At 32.7% G+C, this 17,397-nt stretch overlaps 2 protein-coding genes and 1 non-coding gene across 3 annotated transcripts; 1 reads left to right on the top strand and 2 right to left on the bottom strand.

Moving 5' to 3' along the window:
* Window positions 1-3,118: 3,118 nt before the first annotated feature.
* Window positions 3,119-3,950, top strand: LOC110109530 (zinc finger protein HD1). Its single transcript, XM_028697340.1, has 3 exons — window positions 3,119-3,564; window positions 3,695-3,762; window positions 3,914-3,950. The coding sequence occupies exons 1-3, from the start codon at window positions 3,196-3,198 to the stop codon at window positions 3,948-3,950; spliced, it is 474 nt and encodes a 157-aa protein (XP_028553173.1). The 5' UTR covers window positions 3,119-3,195.
* A 7,102-nt stretch (window positions 3,951-11,052) lies between these two features.
* On the bottom strand, window positions 11,053-15,527 carry LOC110109247 (60S ribosomal protein L10). Its single transcript, XM_020840219.2, has 2 exons — window positions 15,372-15,527; window positions 11,053-11,961 (listed from the first exon to the last, which is right to left on the bottom strand). Exon 2 carries the CDS (start codon window positions 11,954-11,956, stop codon window positions 11,282-11,284), a length of 675 nt encoding a protein of 224 aa, XP_020695878.1. The 5' UTR covers window positions 11,957-11,961; window positions 15,372-15,527; the 3' UTR covers window positions 11,053-11,281.
* On the bottom strand, window positions 15,118-15,211 carry LOC114580278. Its single transcript, XR_003701637.1, has one exon. It is a non-coding gene; the product is annotated as a small nucleolar RNA Z159/U59 (small nucleolar RNA).
* Window positions 15,528-17,397: the final 1,870 nt, after the last annotated feature.

The following is a 17,397-nucleotide window of genomic DNA, read 5'->3' as shown; positions in this document are numbered from 1 at the left end:
CAAGTGATTGATTTGGGATCGTTTGGACTTCGATCATATCACATATTGTGTCATTATGTTTGTCTTGCCAAGACACTTAATTTGACTATAAGTTTCTTTAAATTAGACATCAGATTTTTCTAAATTTAATTCTAAAAATGTCCAATATAAATATCATATCAAGATTGGTTTTATTCAAAGTGAATTTTCTTAAAACATATCCATGATATAAAATATATGATTTTTTAACATAGCACATTTTTGCTTATTGGTTGAGGCCTAGTGTATATATTATGTGCTTTAAAAGAACCTAGAAAATAATAGCCAAATAAATTGTAGTAATGTAGTTGATGTATGAAAAGCAAAGCAACAAAAAAGTTTTCCCAAACACATCCTTAAACTCCAGTGATGACTGCTTCCCGCTTCTCAAATAAAAAGTCACAAGAAAAAGAGATTTTGTGAATTGAATTAATATAAATTGTGAATTGGATTATCATTCAATTCGGCTTTTCTTTTTAATAAATAATTTATTTGCTAATATTATTAGAAAAAACTAATTAGTAAGACACAATAAGTTAAAAAATAGAAAAAGTAATTAGTAAGACAAAAGGGAAAATAAAACAAATAAATTAAAAGTAACAGACTAAGAATAAAATAAAATTGTTTATATGTGTTAATCAAAATTTAATTAATGTTGAAAAACTAAGCTTAATTATACACATTTATGTCACATCTTTTTGTATTTCTTAATCACTTTTTATAATTTACAATTAATTTCTAATTAGAATGATAGAGAACAATTAATTAAGTATTAGCACATTAATTAAATAATTAATTGTTGATATTTCAATGATTTGTCTTAATCATCAATAAATTATAAATACAAATTATGTCATGTGTAAAATAGGTAGGGCAGGTTTGAAATTAGTTTAATAACTTGGATAGAGTAAATAATTAGCTGGCTGATATTTAAAATATTTGTACAATCATCCTTAATAGATTAGGGGAAAATTAGGGCTAGTTAATTATTTTTCTTATTATTATTTATTAATTATATTAAAATAATAAAATAAAATACAATTATATTTTCTCAAATTAACTCAAACCAAAGCCACATTATTATTTATTTATTTATTTATTTTTGGTATCAAGCTGATGGAAAGAACAAGTAAAATTCCAAAATCCAGCATATGATACAAAATAAATTGTATAATCAAGCTCATAAAAAGCCAAAAAATGGCATCACTATTTTGTAAATATTTCATTTTAATAAAATATGAATAATAAATATTCATGAGTAATATTATATTTTCTAAATTTATATTTTTATTGAACATTTTAAGAAAAAATGAATAATAAATATTTCTTTTTTTCTCTCTCATTTATTAATTTTTATTGAGTAGCATACTTTAATGACTATTTCTCCCATTCTCCCCTCACTTGAAAATAAAAATAAAAATTAAATCAAATTGATATAATTTAATCTATTAATTTAAATTTGAAAAAAAAAAACTATATACAAATCCTCTTCACTTTTTCATAACAAAAAAAAAAAAAGCACACCTATATAAAAGAAGAGTTTTGCACAGGAGCGGCTAAAATCTTCACATAAAAAATCTAGAAATAAAAACAAAATCGTAGAGTCTGATCTAGCTGAAATGATACTGTGTAATCAGAATTACGAAGTTTGCTCTTCTCCTAATTTGAAGAAGATATGATTATGATGTTATGAACACTAACTTGACCTCCTGTACTTGTAATAAACAATTAATACTGGAGAAGTAGCGGAGGGTAACTACATTAATTAGGCAATAAAGGTCGAACAATAGGAATCAATCGATGTTATTCAAGCGAAGAAGATCAAGAGATGTCAATAGGGTGATGGTGATTGGATGATAATGTTGAGTGCTGGTGTTCAAAAAACTATAATTGGGCGTTGGTGGTTGCTAATGGTGATCATTATCCTCAAACATCATGAAATAATCTAAAGTTCTTCATATATCCAAGCTCTCTTCAATTTCAAGTCAATGTGTACTCTCTAGTTTTCTTATAAGTTTTTAGTGTGGGATTTTGGTATATCTTACCAAAACTCATAATATTTGTTGACTAAGATCATCGTTTTTGGTGTTATTGGGTTATTCTCGGCAAGACATTCAGTTTAACTATAAGTTTTCTAAAATCAAAACTTGATGATCTTGAAGTCAATCATCATGATTCAAGCTTGGTCGATGGATTTTCGGATGACATATCACCTCTAAATAAAATAAAGTTGATTTCGATAAGAATATCATAAGATAAAATTAATCACAATAATATTATAGTCATATAATGTATACTCTTTTTATAGATAAATAGAGTTGATTTGGATAAGAATACAACAAACAAAAGCCTTTATCCTACTATGTGGGGTGGGCTACATGAATACTTTTTCTCCATTGTGTCCTATTAAGAATCAATTTCTCATCTAAATCAAATAAAGAAAGATATTTCTAATATTTTATTACCAAGTCTTTTTTAGGTCTACCTCTACCATTTTTAATACAAGTTAAATCTAATATATCTACTTTCATAACCGAGTCATTCGAAAACTGCCATTTTATATGACCAAATCATTTAAGGCGACTCTCTCTAATTTCTCATTTCGTTTTCTATCTCTAAGAGTAAAGACACTCATCCAGTTGAGCATCATCATCTATGCAACACTAACTTAATATTATGCTTTTCCTTTAATGACCAACATGATGGTCTGTAAAGCATTGCAGGTCTCACTACCATCTTATATGATTTTCACTTAACATTGAGATGTACTTTTCTATCGCACAACAAGCCTGATGCATTCCTCCACTTCAACCATCCAACTAGAATAAGTTGATGAATATCATAAGAAAATTTAATTGCAATAATATTATTGTCATCTAATGTAAACTCATTTTTAGATAAATTTAACATAAAATTTAATTAATTAATCATATTTTATACACATTTTTTTTTAAAAAAATATATATAATATTATAAAACATATGTCAACAACTGAACAAAGGGGTAGAACCGGCATTTCGTAATCAAAAGGGTCTGACCGTCTGAATAAGTGAATATAAACGACAGCAAGCTGCTCCCTCTTCCTCCCGAACTCCTCAAACGCAAGATTCACAGAGGACTGAAAAAGGAAACAAAGAAATTGCAGAGATCAAGATTTTTTTCCATATTGAGGGAGCTATGAAAAAATGCGAGCTTTGCAAGCTCCCAGCAAATATACACTGCGAATCAGACCAGGCGATACTGTGCTGGGAATGCGACGCCAAGGTCCACGAAGCCAACTTCCTGGTCGCGCGGCACTCGCGTAACCTTCTATGCCGGAGATGCCAGGCGCCGACTCCATGGAAATCATCGGGCTCGCGGCTTTCCTATTCCGTCTCAGTTTGCGAGCGATGCGAAGCATTCCAGGAAGATTCAGTGGTGACTGATGAGGAAGAGGAAGGGGAGAATAAGTTGGTGCCGTTGAGGATCTCTCCGCCGCCGGATTTCGGTTCTTCGAATGGGGTCGAGGCGGAGGAAATCGGAGATACTGCGTATATCGGCTTCGAGGTAGAGGGAAGAAATCGTATGGAACGTGGATTGATTTTCCTTTTTTAAGTTGTTGTTCTGAAATTTTGGTTAGTGTTTCAGGTTTAGGGTTTTATTTTTTGGTTTCTGATTGGAAATGGCTTATCGGCAGAGCGATCAACCTTGGCACGCCCTATCTGCTGACGACGAAGATTCCACCAGTACCGGAAGCCCTCTGATGTAAGTGACGAAATCGCAAACTCCATTTTTCTAAAGAAAATTTAAATATGAAACCAGTGAATTTCTTTTAAACTGCTCAGTGCTCACTCTATGCTTTTGTATGATTAAATTATGTTTCAGTTTCTTATTTTTTTGAATTTTAATTTGTCAGAGTTAAGGGATCGCTTACAACAGAAACGAATCAATAAAGAAAAAGTATTAGCACATGATGGTATAATATTTCAGTATTTCACTATTGGTTTTATTCAGATTTTTTAGTCAAAGGATCAGGAGTTCTACAGGAAGGTTTTGGGATTATGATTAGGCTATTATCAGGATGGATTTAAAAGCGTATTTATTTGTAAGTTAGTTAGTGTATCCTTAATCTCAAAGTAAATTGACAGTTTTTAAATCGATCATGATTATCAGATATCCTGACAACATTTTAATTTTTTTTTTTAATTAGGATTTGGATCCTCTTCAATTAACATGGGGATTGTAAGGAAGAAGTGGTGATCAATCCGATCATTTAATTCATTTAAGGGGATTAAGATTATAAACTGTAATAAAAAAATTAAAAATAATCCTAGTGCTCTAACTCTTTTTATGTGGTTGAGTTTCTGGCATGTCAGAATATTCATGGTATTAGAGAGTGAGTGTTTATCATTTTGATATTGTATGAGCATCTAGCACACACATAAATAAAAGATGATCGTAATGGACACTAGAATTTTTACGTAAAAACTCGAAAAAGAGAAAACCAATGTGCATGACCTAATTGACATGATTTTACTTGTATTTATCGTTTGTTTCAAATGATTCTCTTCCCCGTGATAGAGGAAGCTGTCTTGCAGACAAACTATATATGATGAATTTCGTGGTGAAAGTTGGAAGAGCCATGTAGCATGAGAGTTGCCTTCAAGAGTTTGTTTGTTGCGTGTTTAATTGTGCCCCTTTAAGGTGGGGAAACCATAGACCAAGAAGCCCAATATAAATCTTGGTGTTGAAGTCATAAATCAGACTGTGTCAACAATGTGCATTGACTATTTAGGCGATAACTTGTGTCGATGCTATTGGCAACTGTGGGCAATGAAGTTGGCAGACGCCGGTGTAGTTGGACAATAGTAGTCATGATACAACATTGGTGACTATCATTAGGAGATCATTTTCGGGCGACAATGTTTAGGTAATTGTAGTCAAGCAATGGTGATTGTAGGATCATAGTTGTGTGACCGTGGTCGAAGGATTATAGTTGGACAATGATGGTTGAAATACCATTATCGGGTATGTTGATAAGAGGATTATAGTTGAACAATAATGAATGGAGGACCGTAGTTGGGTGACGGTAATTGGCGGATCATAATCATATGATAATTATTGGGAGGACATAGTTATGAAATAGTGGATGAAGTCGAGATATGATTGTCGAAAGACCAGAGTCAAGTGACAGTAGTTAGGAGATCATAGTTGGGCAATAATTTTTGGAGGATCGTAGCCTAGCAATAGTAGTTGGAGGAACTTAGTCAAACGATGGTGGTAAGAAGACTGTAGTCGAGTGATGATGATCGGAAGACCATAATATGGCGACGGCGGTTAGAGCATCATAATCTGACGATAATGGTTAGGAGATCATAGTCGGGTGATAGTGTTCTAAGGACCGTAGTCATACAATGGTATTCGAATGGTTATAGTCAAGCGATAATGGTCAAAAAACTGTAGTTGGACAATAATAATTGAAGGACTGTAATTGAGTGATGATGATAAGGAGATCATTGTTTGGCGACGATGGTGGGAGGACTGTAGCCAAACAACTGTTGTCGGAGGGCGATGGATCGAAGGAAGTGGTGGTCTAATGACGGTTGTATATTGGCAGTGGTCGAACTATGGTGATTCGATGATGATAATTGGTCTGTGATGTCCGTTGGTGGTTTTTTGTTGGTTGTGGTTCGACGGCAGTGGTTTGATGGAGCTCTAGGATTCTTGTAGTCGCTCTTTTAAATCTTAAGCCAAAGTCTTCTCTCTTTTTATAAGTGGAGGTTAATTTTAAAAATTTGAGAGTGGCATAACACATAAAAATAATTAATTTTTGAAACACTCTTAGAAGACCCTTATTGATTCTCTTGATTATAATATGTTCTTTGAACATTTAGATGATGTTTGAATTAAGCAATTTTAGGCTTATTGGATTTGTATCATCAAGATGCTCAATTTGACTGTGAGCATACAAGATTTGTAGATTACTTGATCTTCTAATTAATGTCTCGAAGTTTTCAACTATATATTAAGTGCTTGATCTAAGCTTGTTTAGACTTGGATGTATCACTTTTGATGCCGATCAATTCATCTCATTTTAGTCAATCAATTCAAACATAAGTATGCTTAAATCAGTGTTTTGATAGTCCTGAATTTAGTTCTAAATTTTCTAATTCAAATATACATTAAGATTTGTGCATGATCAAGTTCATTTTTTTCTATAACTTGCCAAGATTACTAGTGATTGTTTGATGGTTCCACATGTTCTAGTCTCAATATAGATTCATATCCAAAGATGATTGAAATAATAAACTATAACTATGGATTAGATCATGTGTTTTGAGTTAGAGATTTTTCTATATGGACTACAATTGGTAAGTTCTGGAGCCTAATCAATTTCCTTATAAGAAAACATCTCACATAGGCTTAGTTTGCAAATTGATTTTGCTTCATTAAGGCTTCATTTGAGACGACTTTCTTACTGCTTCGTTAAGTGACTTTCTAGTTTAATTTTGTACTAAAAAGCCGCTTTAAGAAGCAGAAAGAGAGCCATCTCAAACGAAATCTAAGTGGATTCTTCGAGTTGTTTCATTAAGCATGTTTTGAAATTTCACTGTAATTTTCAGTTGCCATAAATTTTTGCCATCATTAGATTTGATATGGGAGATCAAAATTTTGAGCTCTATAATCGTTATCATAGTGAAATATATAGCATACGCAGAGTCGCAGACCAATATAAGGATCTATCTTATTTCATTAAAGTGAGTTCTTCAAAATTCCTGTAATTTAAGTTTTCATAAAAAATTTCAATCATTTTTTTCATCTTTACATATTTACATATCTAACACCTAATTTTTTTTTTTTACTTGCATGCCACTTTAGTAGTTGAATCACATGTAATAACGTTTACTTTATATAAATTCATATTACTGATATTTTTAATGTGATGAAGTGATTTTAATGCTGTATAAATAAACATAAAAATTTAGATATTGGATATGTAAATATAAAACAATTTTGGGCTATGCACTAAGTCAAGTTCTTACTTTCTTGCTAGCTCAAATTATATTTACTGCTTGGATTTAAATGAATGGATTTTTTTTTTGTTTGTTTGTAATGAACAAACCAGCTATGCGTTCTTTAAGTTTTATTTGGGATAGTTTTTTTATTGCTTTTTAAAGCAGCTTTTCAATACAAAAATTTTTTAGCTTGAAATTTTTGAACTAAAAATTGCTTTCGAAAGTAATAAGAAAGTTGTCTCAAATGAAATATTGGGCTTCTTTTAGGTTAGTTTTCTTACTATTTTCTAAAGAAGTTTTTTAGTACACATTTTTTTGAAAGCAGCGAAAAAAATAATATTAAAAAAATTGCCCCAAACTAAGCCTTAGGCTTCGTTTGGGACGGCTTTTTTATTGCTTATTGAAATTTCTAGTACAAAAATTTCAATAAGGATCTTCTAAGAGCAAAAAAGCCGTCCCAAACGAAGCCTTAGTCAACTCATAATTCATTTGGATTTCATTTCATTTCATTCACATGCCTTCAATCAAACAAAAGCCTTATACAATCTTTAGCAGGGCTAGCTTTGGGTCTTCAATAATACATTTATGTGTTCTTGCTTTTGTGATGCAGATAGTCACCCGACTCTTAGCCTATATTTGGAGCAATGGAAGGCTGAGATTCAAGTTCACTAAGGCTTCGTTTGGAATGGCTTTTTTATTGCTTATTAAAGCAGCTTTATAGTATAAAAAAATTAATTTTAGTACTAAGAAGCTGCTTTAAGATGCATAAAGAAAGCCTTCCTAAAAGAAGCCGAAAAGAAAATTATGTCAGAGAGAAGTACACTGTTAATTTCACCTCTCATTCTAAGAGGTCTTCCTTCAGTTTTGAGGGAGTCAAAGATGAGCACAGTGCATGTTCTCTTACACAATTTTTTAAAAGAATCATGTTATGATTATTCAACAAGTTTTACGTTGATTATCAACTACCTAACGCAACACTCCACTTTTATCATCCAGAACTTGGGACCTGGCAACAGTTAAGATAATTTTATAGTAATGAGAAATTTATCGGGAGATTTGCCTACATATCATAAATTTTTTATTTATTTATATATCTAATACTTAAATCACATTAAAACATACTTAAAAGAAGTGTATTTTAGTATAAATAGGTTAATATTAATAATATTTTTTTCTCTAAGTTAGATAATTGAGTTTTACATACATAAATATTAACATTTCTATGTTAGATTTGTAACTAAAAATATTTGATGTTATGTATATAGATTTCACAATTTTATTTGTTTATTTTATATTATATATTCAATGAGCATAAAAATTATCTTGATTAAAATTTAATCCAAACATCATAATTAAAACCCATGTTTCAGTGTAGGTTTACTTGTTCCCCAAGAATGAATTGATGGGATGCAATATAAAATCCAAAAGAAGATGGAATTATATACATTTGGTTAATTTTGATTATTGCTTTGTAATTTGGAAGTGGTCAGAAATTAAGGTTTCGTTTGAGATAGTTTTCTTACTGTTTCTGAAGTTGCTTTAAGAAACAGTAAGAAGGCAATTTCAAACGAAGCCTAAGGATCCGTTTGGGACGACTTTTTAACTGTTTCTTAAATCAGCTTTCTAGTACAAAAATTAAAATACTTGTTATAGAAAGCTACTTTACGAAGCAGTAAGAAAGTCGTCCCAAACGAAGCCTAATGTGGTGGTGGGTGGTTATTAGGGCTTCATTTGAGATTATTTTTTAATCATTTAGTTTTCATATCGTAGTTTTTTTTTTGCTTTTCAGATAGCAATTATAATTTTTGTTTGGCTACTGCTTTTCATAATTTTTTATGCTAGAAAATTATTTTCTACAACTTTCAAAAAAAAAAACTATCTTATAAACCTTTATAAAAATCTGCAACTGTCCCAAAAAGATCCTAGATTTGTAGACGAGTCGAGTTTGGGCATGCTCGGCGTTTGTTTAGTTATATATACATTTTGGTCGATGATGACTATAGTTTTGTTCTCTTTTAGCTACCTCAATGTTTGCTCATGTTTGACATATTTGAATCTTTGTTCTTTTGAGTTCAGCTCGTGTTCTATATTTGGCTCCATAAATATTCCTATATGATCCATTCATCAAATAAATAAGCCTAAATTTGATTTAGATTTTTTATTTTGATATTAAATGAGCTAAATATAAGTAAGAGCTAACTCAATTATATTTGTTTTGATTAAAATATCATTTAATAATATATATATTTTGGTAAAAATATTTTTTAAAATTTATTTTGAAGTCATTGAGTTAATCACATATATAACCTTAAATATAGACGGCGTCACCATATCGCATATGTTGTATTCAAATTTGGCCATTTACATCACAATCATCTCATTCAAAATCTACATCGCAATCGCACCTTTGTCGTCTTCATTGACTCATGTACGGCTAGCATCATAATCGTCGTCACATTCCCTTCCGAATCCACATCGCAATCTTGCTTGTGTCATAGTCATCTCCTTCAAGACCTACATCACAACCTCATTTGGGTCATGACTATCATTGTCTTAATTAGGGGTGTAAACATGTCGAGTCAAGCTCGAGATAGGGGGTATTCGAGTCAAGCTCAACTATCAAATACCGAGTTCAAGCTCAAACTTCAGTCGTGCTCAAAAGTTTAGCTCGAGCTCGACACGTTCAAATGTAAATGAGTTTGAGCTGCTCATCCAGCCGCATGTCAAACCTCCCAGGATTAGTTTCAACTTTCATGATTGCAATTTTTTAAAAGTTAAAACTGGAGAGTGAGAGAGAGAGAGTGAGTGGCTTTTTAAAAATTGAAACGATAAGTCTTTTTTGGAGTTTTATCATATACATCATTTAGTGCTAAGTTTTTTAAAATATTTGAATTTAATAATTTCAAGATGGCTCACGAGCTCTCGAGCCAAACCTAATGAAAAGCTCGAACTCAAGCTCGTTTAATAAATGAGCTCGAGCTTGACTCGTGAGCTCGATAAGCTCAACTTGCGAGCCCATAAACGAGTCGGGCTCGAGCATGCTCGGCTCACTTACACCCCTAGTCTCAATACTAAGCTTCAACCTCAATTGAATCATATCGTCTCGCTCAAAAAGCATGCTACAATATGGCTTGCTCTATAGCGGAACTATTCTCGACGCATATACAACAATTATTTATTTAATCAATCAGTTCTAAGCACAGACAGTAATCGAGCATTAAAGAAGCCTAACTAAAGCTCAAATGAGATTCGGATTGCATCTCATCTGCAAGAATCAAACAAGGCGAGAAATCTAAGATTTGGTTATTAAAATGGAAGGTTTCGTTTGGGACAATTTTTTATAGCTTTCTAAAGCAGCATTGTAATACAAAAACTTCTAGTTTAAAAAAAATTTATAGTATAAAACTATTTTAGAAAGCGGTATAAAAAGTTATCCCAAATGAAACCTAACGGTTGATCAAAAACAAACTTTGGACAATAACAAGAGGTTTGAACTAAATTTCAAATAAGATCAAATCGCTTATTTTCTGCTAAAATCAAACACTAGGGGTAGAAATATAAGATTTGTCCGCTAGAATCAAACTTTTGATCAAAAAAGCAAATTTTAGATCATCTCCAACCGAACTACATACCACTGTATGTAGTCCACCATTCGTTGCATTCGAAGACCAAATCTCACGCAAAAATTCGGTAGACAAACAGTGCGACACCAGTATTGACGTCAGACTATTCTCCTACGTCAAAAAATTGAGTTGTAGATTTGCTGAAGAAGAGCGCGAAAGAGAAGAAAAGTAGGGAGTGATGATTACCTTCGCAAGAAGTGCATGAAAGAAATAAGAAATGCAATTCGATTGGAGATGAATTACATTATTTTGAAGTTTTACTGCATTTTAGAGTGAAAAATGATTTTTTCGGTTGGAGATGCCCTTAGAAGATGATCTGAGGTTAGAACTAAATTTCGAATAAGCTCAAATCAATTTATCTGCTAGAATCAAACACTAGGATATAAATCTAACATTTGACTACTAGAATCAAACTGTTGATCACTAACAAACTTTGTAACATAAACGTGAGATTAAAATACATTTACACAAGAGATAAAAAAGAGACAGCAATGTCTATTGCATAACAAAAACGACCAAATTTAACAATGTCTCTCAGAAGCAAATATCAAAGGTAACAGCAAAGAGCCAAAGACTGTAAAAGGACAAACAGTTCCTTCAGTTCTGATACAAGAAAATAGAGTAAGAGTTAAGTAAACCAACCTCTTACACATAGGTCGTCAAATCCTCACTAAGAAAGGCCTTTCCAGGTTGCCTGTTAGCAAGCCGTCCATGGCATCCCAGCAACTTAGCATTAACTCCATCTGAAACAATCCTGTTCTCCTGCTTCCATTTTATGTAATCAGTTCTGCTGAACTTAGTGAAACCCCATTTTCTGCTCACAATTATCTTCTGCCTTCCAGGAAACTTGAATTTGGCTCTCCTCAAAGCTTCCTGCGCATGAGCGCTGTTGTTATCCTTGCACCTGACAGAAAGTAAAACCTGACCAATGGCTACCCTTGCGCAGGTTCCCTGAGGCTTTCCGAAAGCTCCTCGCATGCCAGTCTGGAGTCGATCAGCTCCGGCGCACGAAAGCATTTTGTTGATACGGAGGACGTGGAAAGGGTGAACCCGGACGCGAAGGTGGAAGGCATCCTTGCCAGCCGCTTTCGTCATGTACTTGTTGCAGGCGATGCGAGCAGCTTCCAGGGCTTCGCTTGAGACATTCTCCTTCTCCCAGCTGACAAGGTGGACGCAGAATGGGAACTCGTCGACGCCTTTCTTTTTCATGCCAACATCGTAGATGCGGATTTTGGGGTCAGGGACACCGCGGCAATACCTTGATTTGGGGTAGGGTTTGTTCTTGATCTGACGGTAACAACGGGCAGGCCTTCGACCCATTTTGCCTGAAAGAAAATCATATTAAGTGTGTTAGAGTTTATTTAACTAATAATTTCAGAACTAAAGAGTTCTGGAAAGAAACAGAAGATGCAATGCTGAATTCCCCTCAGAATACATATGCTATGATTTTCAACATCAAAGAATGTTCAGACAAGGCTGAAACTCATAGTTCATTCAATCACAGGGGTCTTCAGCAAAATACACTAACTTAAGAGAAAACACAGCGAAAAAGACATTTGCTCAAATCAAAATAATCAGAAGAATAAGAAATCACCAAACAAATAGAAGAAATAAATGTAGCCAACAGGATAATATATATAAAATATAATAACAACAATGCCTTTATCCCACTATGTGGGATCAGCTATATCAGCTATATGAATCATTTTTCTCCATTGTGTCTTGTTAAGAATCAAATTTTCACTTAAATCTAATAAAGAAAGGTGGTTTCTAATATTTTCTAACCAAGTCTTATTTAGATCTATCTCTACCTTTCTTAACATAGACCAAATCTAATACATCTACTCTCCTAACAGGGTCATGGGAAGGCAGCCATTTTACATCACCAAACCATTTAAGGCAACTCTCTCTAACAATGCCATTGCCCAGTCTCAAGTCCTTGACGAGAAAAGTGAAGGGTTGCATTAGGTAGTCAACAGCTAGCGTAAAATTTATCGAATAAATCATGATATACATCCTTTAATATATATCAAATATAATATTCAACAAAATATTGCCTTTCAAATTACTAACAGGATTAGCGTTTATATCAAAATTCCAACCAAGCACAACCATCTTGCATCATAAAGGCTTTTTGTTTGGGACGACTTTCTTGTTTAACTTCTTAGTATAAAAATTAAAAATTTTCTACTAAAAAGATGATTTAAGAAGCAGAAAGAAAACCGTCCCAAATGAAACCAAAGAGGCTAAGATCTAAGGTTCATGAAACAAATTGATCTGCTGTCAGTATTGCCATAAATTACTCACTAATGCGTTTTAGCTGAAATGCTGAATAGCGAGGTTGATAGCAAAAAGTATATCAAGTGACAACAAGTTGAATCATCCATAATTCAACCAGCTGGGTGAGCTCAATGCATCTCCATTCTAAATTCATTCCCATTGCTTGTTATTTGGTTTGTTAAATCCAAGTTGCACATACATTTTTACAGAATTTCAAACCGTTTGACTTAGGCCTACCCTTTAACCTTCCTAATGTAACAAAATTGCTTGTTATTTTATTTGTTAAATCTAAATTGCACATATATTTTTACAGAATTTTAAACTGTGTGACCTGGACCTACCCTTTATCTTTCCTAATGTAATGACATTGCTTTAACTGAACATTTTGTTGTTGCATAACTTACCCCCCCCCAATTGCTTGTTATTTGGTTTGTTAGATCCAAGTTGCACATACATTTTTACAGAATTTCAAACCGTTTGACTTAGGCCTACCCTTTACCTTCCTAATGTAACAAAATTGCTTGTTATTTTATTTGTTAAATCTAAATTGCACATATATTTTTACAGAATTTTAAACCGTGTGACCTGGACCTACGCTTTATCTTTCCTAATGTAATGACATTGCTTTAACTGAACATTTTGTTGTTGCATAACTTACCCCCACTGTAAATGTTTAAATCACCTATAATCCTAACTTTGAAGAGCATTAATATCACGATCTCTATGATATAATCATTTATAATTCATCTTTTTTTAATTTTTTCACATATCGATCTCAACAATCTCTTTCTTTTAAATGACTAAATTATTTTCTAATACCGAAACGCAAATAGCATAACCAGTAGAACAATAAATTTGATCAACATCCATTTAAGTCGTTATTCTCTAATCATTATATACTCCTAATGCACTCTACATTTAATCACATTGCATTAGACCCATAAATTATAACCTCATTCTTCAACACAATAAACTATGTACTTGAATCTATCATACCTATATATCACTTAATCTTCCAACAATAATTAATCACTCTATATTTTACTCTGAAATCATATGCTAAACTTTATGGTACTACTATCAATCCCCAAGTATTTTAAATATTTCTTCCACCATACTAGCTTTCTACCTACCCCAAAGGTTTCACATATTACAAATATGTAAGCTAAGAAAAACATGTGCCAAGACACATCACTTTAAATATCCTTTAACAACATCTCAATGCTGAATTTTTTTAACAACATCTCCAATGCTGATATAGAAGGATAAAAATTATGACCCTTAATAAAATTTTCTGGTGATTTAGAACATTTGATTACTCAACAAATTTCAATCATTGTTGCATCACGAATATCTTTAACAATTATGCGACCATGTTAAATTAAAAGAAACACATCAAATGATAATATTCATATATCGATAAGAGTTCAAGTTGAGAAATTGAAAGATCAAAATATGTAAATCTCATATTGAAAGAAAAAGCTCAAAGAACCACTGATGTAAATCAGAACACCGATATCATGTTACAGTGGAACTATCTCTTTCCTTCCTACAGTAACCTGAAAAAAAACAAAATTTCTGATCCAAATTATAGTATTGTCTGAAAGTAAAAAACTTCAGGCTGTAGGTAGAATACACAATGCATAATGAAGAGCAGCTTATATTAAGAAAACTTACTATCAAATGCATAAGATCGTGCACTAGTCAACTCAGTAACATTACTCAAGCAAAAATATATTGTTTAATATGAGTATTAACTGATTTTACAATACATATCCAACATCATCGACTACTTAAAACGCAAATAGTGGCAAAGTAAACAAGCATCAGCGAGAAAATTTGTAAAATAATGGAAGGTTAAGCCGTAGTTCTTAGTTTTAACCTATAGTTGTTCATTTGGCTGACAAATCAAGGAAGAGCAATCATATTACAGCAATAAACGATATTGTTCCCGACCAGAAAAAACCTTCTAACGGATCTAACAAATATAAGAACCTAAAAAAAATTCTTTCAACTAAACTTGGGCACAAGCTTACATGATCCATAAATCCAAATATTCAACCGACTACTTCGTTCACAAATAGAAAAGCCTACAGTAACCCTAAGCAAACCCAAACAATTCGAAGCACAACAGACGAGATAAAATAAGGAAAAAAAGATCGGCTACAGCCAAAAAGTAGATCGAAAAATCAGCATAAAACATCTCCTTCAGTTCAGGTCTCCAAATTTTCTCCGCATGGATGGAATTACCAACCTCGGAAGAACGAAAGTTTTCTTTCTATCATCATTGGAGATGCAGTAGAATCAAAAAACAAAAAACAACCTAGAGATTGGTTAACAAACCTATAGGCCTTCTACCATAAACCGATAAAATCTAACAAACAGATCCAAAAGAAAAAAAAAAACCATAGCGTTCTGATAAAAATTTTGAGAGCTGGGCTGAGAAAAATTGTACCTCTTTGGAATTCTGACGGCGCTTGGAGAATCTGTTTTTCCGATTGGGGGAAAGCCGCGAGTTTTATAGAGAGGTCGAGGGAGTCACGTACTCAAACCCTAATTCGCTTGGTATGGTCAAAGTATTATCGAGCCGTCCGACCCTAATTCTTTTCATATCCGACGGTAGAAAACCCGCAAGGCTTATTTCGCTTTTAATTTAGATATATATATATATATATATATATTATTTTTTTAATTTTAAAAAATTATAACTGATGAAGAATAATCTTTGATATTTTATGACTTGTTTATTGGACTCTAAATTAAATTATTTGAATTTGGCTTGATTTAAATCTATATTAAGACAATGATATGACCGATAGTGTGTGAAGGAGGAGATGAGTTCGCCATATCACAACGTGCAATGAACCTCATAGAGTCATAGGAAAGGCATCGTGATTGGCAAGTGTCGCAGAGCTTGTAGAAAAGGCATGGTAGATTGAGCTGCATGTAAAGGAGAATAGGCGTACACGAGACTTGTACTATGCTAATGGTGCTAATTGGGAAGGCACCGTAGGGTTGCGATATGTGAAAGAGCAAGGAGTTCACATGACTGACAGTGTGCAACAGAGCTCGATGGGGAAGATACCACGAGAGAGGAATCATTCAAAAATAATGAGATCAAGATTAGGGATTTATTATTTTATGTGCACACTGAATGTCATCCGGCGATCAACTAGAATTCGCCATGTCACTCCGCTCAATACCGTTGACGTGACGCATTTTGGTTGGTCACTAGATGTAGAGCTGCGTCCGGCCTCCGCACAGAATAATTTCTCCCATGCCCAGACATTAATTGACATTAATTTGAACCACGATTTAACATATGTTCAAATTTGAACTAGATTAAATCAATTTCATTTGCAGCAAATTTCTATAAACAGTCTTCCAATACAATAAGAGAGAATAAAATCAGATGATTTCTCAATCAACACGTCTTTGATCCACCAACATATTTAAACTTTGCAGATTATAACAGATTAAATATTCCAAGCTGGCAAAGAGTTAATTTATTGAGTAAGAAGAGTTCAATTTCTTTTTCTATTGTGAATATTTATAAATGAATTTGATATACAGTGAACCGACTTTTAATTATTCTATAAAGAGACACAATTTTATACAAATTAAATATATGACTAAGGATTCGTTTGGGGAGAAATTATTACATGCGGTCAGCAGACAATCCGGAGGCCAATCAGGACTTGTTATGTCACCCGATATACAACGGTACACAGTAAATTGGTGATGTGGCACTTCCTAATTGGCCTTTGGACTGCATCCGGTGATCGCACATAATAATTTCGCTCGTTTGGAATAGCTTTCTTACGGTTTCTTAAAGCAGCTTTTTAGTAAAAAAAAATAAAAAAATTTAAAAAAAAAATTGCTTTAATAAGGAGTAATAAAGTTGTCCTAAACAAAATCTAAATGCTAAACATCATCATGGAAGTAAGCACATTCATTGTATTTGGACACATTGTGTGCTATTTTTGTATTTACTTGGTCGAAACGGGTTAGAATGATATTTTCTTTTAAGTCAAGAGATAAAGTATGAGTGTACGGCGAGTCGAGCCAAACTAGAAGGCTTTGAGGCACACTTGACTTGAGCTTTTGCTTTAATTTGATTAATTAATTGAGTTCAAACTCTAACTCGAGTTTAATTCTTTGAGTTAGAGTTTACTCATTTATTATAAAACATATAAGAATAAGATCATTCTTAATTGCATATTTATTATAATAATATGATTAAAAATATGAAATTATATGAGAAATAATAATTGATCACTTAAAATAAGAAAAGAGAAATATAAAGTTTTAATATTCTTGGCAAGCTTATACTAAAATGATTTAATTTTAATATATATATATATGTATGAGCCAACTTGAGAGTTGTCGAGCCGAGTCGGGTTAGTTTAGCTCAAATTTGACCTGTTAGCTTATTGAATTTGATTCACGAGTCATTTATCGAATCTAGCTCGAGTGTATTC

This window comes from Dendrobium catenatum, unplaced genomic scaffold (genome assembly GCF_001605985.2).
Source record: "Dendrobium catenatum unplaced genomic scaffold, ASM160598v2 fragScaff_scaffold_913, whole genome shotgun sequence".
Taxonomy (NCBI): Eukaryota; Viridiplantae; Streptophyta; class Magnoliopsida; order Asparagales; family Orchidaceae; genus Dendrobium; species Dendrobium catenatum.
The sequence above is the reverse complement of the archived record's forward strand: the minus strand, read 5'-3'. Positions and strand labels throughout refer to the sequence as shown.